This window comes from Camelina sativa, chromosome 12 (assembly GCF_030686135.1).
Source record: "Camelina sativa cultivar CO46 ecotype springtype chromosome 12, ASM3068613v1".
Lineage (NCBI taxonomy): Eukaryota > Viridiplantae > Streptophyta > Magnoliopsida > Brassicales > Brassicaceae > Camelina > Camelina sativa.
The window spans coordinates 15617057-15623755 of NC_141891.1; the positions used below are offsets into that span (position 1 = coordinate 15617057).

The 6699-nt window shown below is 39.5% G+C and overlaps 3 protein-coding genes across 3 annotated transcripts; 2 read left to right on the plus strand and 1 right to left on the minus strand.

Annotated features, from left to right (window-relative positions):
• The first annotated feature begins 165 nt into the window (after positions 1 to 165).
• Positions 166 to 2607, plus strand: LOC104731861 (farnesyl pyrophosphate synthase 2-like). Its single transcript, XM_010451357.3, has 11 exons — positions 166 to 493; positions 594 to 618; positions 718 to 833; positions 931 to 1134; positions 1207 to 1295; positions 1385 to 1436; positions 1585 to 1680; positions 1779 to 1823; positions 1914 to 2003; positions 2108 to 2179; positions 2317 to 2607. Exons 1-11 carry the CDS (start codon positions 383 to 385, stop codon positions 2443 to 2445), a joined length of 1029 nt encoding a protein of 342 aa, XP_010449659.1. The 5' UTR covers positions 166 to 382; the 3' UTR covers positions 2446 to 2607.
• A 334-nt stretch (positions 2608 to 2941) lies between these two features.
• LOC104731859 (glucan endo-1,3-beta-glucosidase 5) lies at positions 2942 to 4848 on the minus strand. The gene is made up of 2 exons (XM_010451352.3): positions 4325 to 4848; positions 2942 to 4252 (listed from the first exon to the last, which is right to left on the minus strand). Exons 1-2 carry the CDS (start codon positions 4651 to 4653, stop codon positions 3148 to 3150), a joined length of 1434 nt encoding a protein of 477 aa, XP_010449654.1. The 5' UTR covers positions 4654 to 4848; the 3' UTR covers positions 2942 to 3147.
• On the plus strand, positions 4704 to 6699 carry LOC104731864 (ras-related protein RABB1c-like). The gene is made up of 5 exons (XM_087478399.1): positions 4704 to 5021; positions 5241 to 5380; positions 5628 to 5710; positions 5949 to 6153; positions 6339 to 6699. The coding sequence occupies exons 1-5, from the start codon at positions 4976 to 4978 to the stop codon at positions 6498 to 6500; spliced, it is 636 nt and encodes a 211-aa protein (XP_087334525.1). The 5' UTR covers positions 4704 to 4975; the 3' UTR covers positions 6501 to 6699.

The window sequence follows — 6699 nt, forward strand, 5'->3', positions numbered from 1 at the left end:
TAAGTCTATAAGACTATAACTATGGAGCTTCAGCGAATCTCTTTGTTTTATGAACTTTTAGTAAATTATGAGTCTTGATCGGTCAGACCAATTATGAGTTTATGAACCTTTATAATTATGAGTTTATGAACCTTTATAATTATGAATATGAGTGTATTTTAACCAATGAACAAACCAATTGGTCATGGTCCAATTTGGTTTGGACAGATTTGGGTGTGGATGTATTTGGACATTGACCGTAAATAAACCATAAATGGTATGTGTCCAAATGGACATGCCCATTTGGTTATGGTCAGACCAATTTACAACCCTAAAGTAACACAATAAACAATTGAATCAGGTGTAGCATTTGGTTTGCACAGCTTCCCTGATTCTCTTATCAATGGCGGATCTGAAATCAACGTTCCTCGATGTTTACTCTACTCTCAAGTCTGACTTGCTTCAAGATCCTTCCTTTGAATTCACCCACGAGTCTCGTCAATGGCTTGAACGGGTATATTCCCTCGAATCACTTTCATTTTTTTTTTCTATTTAAATTCAGATTTTTTTTGATCAATTCGTTTTTTTTGCTGATTTGGTGACTCTCTTTGCAGATGCTTGACTACAATGTACGCGGCGGTGAGAGGAGCCTCTCTCTCTCAGACATTTCATCAAAACTTAATCAACTGACATCAAACACGTGTGTTCTGTTCTGTTCTGTTCTGTTCTGTTCTGCAGGGAAGCTTAATCGTGGTCTCTCCGTGGTTGATAGCTACAAGCTCTTGAAGCAAGGTAAAGAATTGACAGATAAAGAGACTTTCCTCGCATGTGCTCTTGGTTGGTGTATTGAATGGGTATATATATTCCTCTTTGACTCTCTCTTTGTCTCACTCCCTCTCTCTCTCTCTTTGGCTTTCATCTCAATGGTTCTTTTTATCTTTTGCATTGTAGCTTCAAGCTTATTTCCTTGTGCTTGATGACATAATGGACAACTCTGTCACACGCCGTGGCCAGCCTTGTTGGTTCAGACAGCCAAAGGTTGGTATGATTGCTATAAACGATGGGATTCTACTTCGTAATCATATTCACAGGATTCTCAAAAAGCACTTTAAGGGAATGCCTTACTATGTTGACCTCGTTGATTTGTTTAATGAGGTAACTATTTCTTTGGCGTTTAACTTTCCAGTTTCACAATTTATCTCAACTCTGTTCCTACATCGTTTCTAGGTAGAGTTTCAAACAGCTTGTGGACAGATGATTGATTTGATCACTACCTTTGATGGAGAAAAAGATTTGTCCAAGTACTCCTTGCAAATGTGAGAGCTTTCGTCTCTTCTTAATGGTTGGTGCAGTGAAATAGCATTAACATGTTCTGACTGATGATATAGTTTTCTAAAACGTGCAGCCATAGGCGTATTGTCCAGTACAAAACAGCTTATTACTCATTTTATCTTCCTGTGAGTATATATTTTTAATCCCTCCCTCTCTCTCTATCTCTTTAGAGTCACACGTAAGTTATTAAGGCAGCAAAAGAAATGCTTTGGATGTGAAAGGCACATCAGATGATACATTTTAAAACTACTAAACGTTCATTCTTGTAATCAGGTTGCTTGTGCATTGCTTATGGCGGGAGAAAATTTGGAAAGCCATACTGGTGTGAAGGATGTTCTTATTGACATGGGAATTTACTTTCAAGTACAGGTAATTAGATACTATTACATGAGTAAGTTCATATTATGGGCTCAATTCAAGATCCAAAAGAGCAATATTAGCAAGTTGATATCTTTTCTTTTCCATAGGATGATTATCTGGACTGCTTTGCTGATCCCGAGACACTTGGCAAGGTGAAATATTATGCCAACACGTTGCGTTTTTGAAGCTGATCTTATTGTATATGGGTGCTTATCTCATGGGGGATGTGTTGTATAACGCAGATAGGGACAGACATAGAGGATTTCAAATGCTCCTGGTTGGTGGTTAAGGCATTGGAACGCTGCAGTGAAGAACAGACTAAGATACTATATGTGAGAATCAGTTTTCTTTCTAATGTGCACAAGGATCATTTTTCGCATAAGACTGAAGCGGGAACAGCATGTTAATCTGACTGAATAACTTTTCAATGTCTCAGGAGAACTATGGTAAAAGTGAGCCATCAAACGTTGCTAAGGTGAAAGCTCTCTACAAAGAGATTGATCTCGAGGTTTGTCACTAAGAACTAAATTTAGACCTTTCGTTAGTCAAGCAAAGTAGCAAAAGACTGTTATTCATCTGTTATGAAAGTAGAGGCATTAGATCTCATATGTACCATAATCTGCTTTTGATCTTGATATTTCATAGGCTGTGTTCATGGAATATGAGAGGGAAAGCTATGAGAAGCTGACAAAGTTGATCGAAGCTCACCAGAGTAAAGAAATTCAAGCAGTGCTAAAATCTTTCCTGGCTAAGATCTACAAGAGGCAGAAGTAGAGACATACTCTGGCCTCTCTCCGATTTATTCTTCTGACATTATTGTATTGTTTCATGACTTCTTTAGCTCTTTGATCTTTTGTTCCCCCTTCCAGATATCTGAATTTGAGATTCTTGTTGATGCTTATAGTGTAGACTAATAAAATGTCTATGTTTCTTCAATTGTTTTGAATAAAAATATGTGCAATGAAAGAATCATTAATACTTGTTTAATGTGGCCAATTTTGGGTCACATGAGGGTGCAATAGAAATTTGGAAGGACAGGAGGCTGTTTGAGCTCACATCACCTTGCAAAATCGAAACAGGATTAGAGGGAATCTGGTCCAAGTCAAAGAAGGGACCATTGTTGGAGAGAAGATTTTCATGAACAGGTGTAACAGATATACTCCAGGAAGCACTTGGAAGATTAGTGAAAGTGAAACTATAGTGATGATCACAATCTGTTTGACAACCTTGTATTTGAGTCTCAACTTAGATACTACATTGACAACAAAGGTAGTATAATTGTATGGTTCTGATTTTCTAATATAGTCCCCAATAAGATATTACAGAGATACAATGGTTCTGCTTTTCAGCTTATACGCTCAAAATACGTGATTTCAAATACAATAAAATACATCTGACCCTCTATATTTATGTAATTTCTCCATCCTATATTCTACTATATCGCTCAAAAAATGTAACTCTGAAAATTTCCCAACTTCACATTGTAAGAGTCCAGATCAATACTCCAATGCAAATGTGACAGATAGACCACCTTGCCATTGCCTCAGCACTTGACGATAAGCCTTTATCAGTAACGCCCACAAGAAACCGACAATCCCCAACTGAAGGATCTAAGAAGGTGACCATGCCAAGTCCATCAAAGTCGCAGCTCTTTTCATTTTGCATCTGCATCTGATAGTAGCTGTTGAAAGCGTATGAGATATTATCCTTTTCACCAAGCTGGCTGCACGAGCCCCCGTCGTTGAGCGTTGTGCAATCTGCTTCACTGCAAGCAAGCCTGAGGTGGTCTCCAACTAGGGTCATGTCTCTTGCTGGGTGAGCCACACACCACCTAGAAGGAAGGTAAGCCACATCTTTTGCATTCTTGAGTCCTCTGTTGCCTAGTCCTAAGTTGAGACGATACTTGGCCTGTCCATCGAAAGAGAAGATTCCCCAGTGCCTCTCAAAGTTACCAGGCAATGTACTCTTCGCTCCTTCGTCAAGCAATCCGAAAAGATAGACATCCGCAGGAGGAGAGCCTGGCCTGAGCGGTGTTCCTTTGTTGCTCAACACATGGCTAATAAGCCCTTGATTAAAAACCCTGGCTGCCGTGAGATTAGCACCAACTGCTCCATCCGTAGGCCAACCAATCTCACCAATAACTATAGGCATCTGACCATATCCAAGCTTGGTGAGAGCAGAAACAAGAGTGTCAAAGTTCCCATCAAATGCATTATAGTAAGTGTTAGGCCCATCAGGAACCGGATGACTACTCCCCTCAAAAAAGGCATAGTCTTGTGGGAAATCCGAGTTTCCATAAAGACTAAGGAAAGGATAGATATTAACCACAAAAGGAGAGCCATTAGAGTTGAGAAACGAAACCAACTGAGTCATGATCTGTGTGAGCTCAGGCCGGAACGTCCCCTGGGAAGGAACATTAGCCTCATACGCATCCGCATTACAAGGAACCACCAGCTTCACATAGTTAGCAAGATTTGCCTTAACCAAAGACTGTTGCAAATTAACCATAGCTGGAACAACTAAGTTCTGAAACTGACCACCATAACCAGTCAGAAACGGCTCATTCCCTACTGCAACATACCTATCATTACAAAGATTTCAGCTGAGAGATTTGTTGAATCATAGCATAAAGAGAGAAATGGTAACCTTTTACCTAATATCAGCACCGTTTTTGCCGATGAAGCGAGAGAGATTTTGCTGGACGAACAAATCAGAATTGAAAGATGAGAGCATCTCATTAGGAATGCCGACCATAACTTGGATTCCAGTACCCATCAAAGCTCGAAGCGCATCTGGATTGGTATCAAAGAGCTTAACTTTAGTAATCTTGTTCGCTTTGAGTAGATCCACCACAGTTGAAGGTCTCATCTTGTGAAACGACAACGTTCCCCAGTTCACACCGATTGCTGAATCCACTACCTCATACGAGACAAAGAGAAGGGAGAGAGTAAACAGAGCTACTACACCTTCACCGCTTCCCATCTCTCTCTAACAGTGGTCGACAAAGATATCAATTTTTTCAAAGGTTACTTACAGCTTTATTATTTTTATGAACAAGACTGCGAGCTGTTTTTTGTTTACACAAAACGGCACAACGTTTGGTTACGAAATATAAAAACGACAGGAGTTTGATAATTTGGCGACAATACAGGGTTGATTGCATCGCTGGATTTGGCTGGAGAAACAAACCGTCCTTGTCCCGTCTTTATAGAGAGAAATAGATTCTCTCCTTTGCGTATCTTCTTCTTTCTTCTTCCTTCTTCATCATCCGCCTGAACCTGCGGATTTCGATTCTTCAAATTCAATGTCTTATGCTTATCTCTTCAAGTATATCATCATCGGCGATACTGGTAAACTCCTTCTGCCTTCTCTTTTTTTTTTTTTTTTTCTTTTGTTGCAATCCATTAGGAATTGAGATGAATCAGGAGAACATATGTATATGTTTCGTTGCTAAAAATTTAAAAGCGAATTGATCTGAATCTATGTGATGTTTTGGTTGATTCAAAAGATCGAGAGGGTTTGTGATTGTTGTTGAATTGTGTGTGTGTGTATTGGATTGTGATATTCAGGAGTAGGGAAATCATGCCTTTTGCTTCAGTTCACCGACAAGAGGTTTCAACCGGTGCATGACCTTACCATTGGTGTTGAATTTGGGGCTAGGATGATCACCATCGACAACAAACCCATCAAGCTTCAGATCTGGGATACGGTCTCTTTCTCCCCCCCCCCCCCCCTTACCTTCTTGAATTTTCATGATTGATCTCTATCTCGTTTCCGTGAATACCTGGATTGATTTGCGTACATCATCTTTTAACAATTATTTGGCTATTTTGAAGTTTCCATAGCCTATGCCAATTCATGGGATTATACTTAGCCGCTTAGGCTTTATAGAAATGTTGAAAACTCATATCTTTTTGTCTTGGCTAATATTTCTCTGTGATATATGGGCATGCCAGGCTGGTCAAGAATCCTTTAGGTCTATTACAAGGTCATACTATAGAGGTGCTGCTGGGGCTTTGCTTGTCTATGATATCACAAGGTAAATCATTTGCTTCTTTCTTTATCTTATCAAGAATGATCATGAAATCAAATTCTGTTTTTGTGTAGTATAACTAGAAGTTGCCCATGATCTTGATATAATGACCTCAGTTGTATTTGTCGACGTTATTCTTTCTTTTATATAAGGGACCTTGACACCTAAACATCTGAACCAGTTACAAAAATGTAACGGTTTCAGTGCAGACACTCACAATATTGTTGATCTGTTTTTTTTGCAGGAGGGAGACATTTAACCATCTAGCTAGCTGGCTAGAAGATGCAAGGCAGCATGCAAATGCAAATATGACGATCATGCTTATTGGGAATAAGTGTGATCTTGCTCACAGGAGGGCAGTTAGCACAGAGGAAGGAGAGCAGTTTGCAAAGGAGCACGGCCTTATATTCATGGAGGCTTCTGCCAAGACTGCTCAGAATGTTGAGGAGGTAAACCCCCATACCTTCCAATGTGGTTGCATGCTTTCTCTAGTGTCCCTTAATTAAACTTAGGCAGTGGGAGAACAGAGAAGGGAGAGAGGAACAAGTAGATTTTGATCAATGTTGTTATATTTACCAATTGCAAATACTAAACATGGATTCGACTATTGTTGTGTTTTGTGAATTTTTGCTAGGCATTCATTAAGACAGCCGCAACAATATACAAGAAGATTCAAGATGGTGTGTTTGATGTGTCAAATGAGTCATATGGAATCAAAGTGGGATATGGAGGAATTCCAGGACCATCAGGTGGAAGAGATGGTAACACCTCGCAAGGAGGAGGGTGCTGCGGTTGAGATGGGGAAAGGTGTCTATATCATCATGTAAAAAATGATCACATATGATATAGCAAAAATGTCTCTGCTCTTCTTTCAATAGTTTGTAAATCGTTTTGGAGTTCGATTTGTTGACTTTGTCGTGGTGGGTTTTGGAACGGTTTGACAATGCACGTGTATTTCTATTCATATAATCTAAAATTAAGATGTGTTTTGCGTA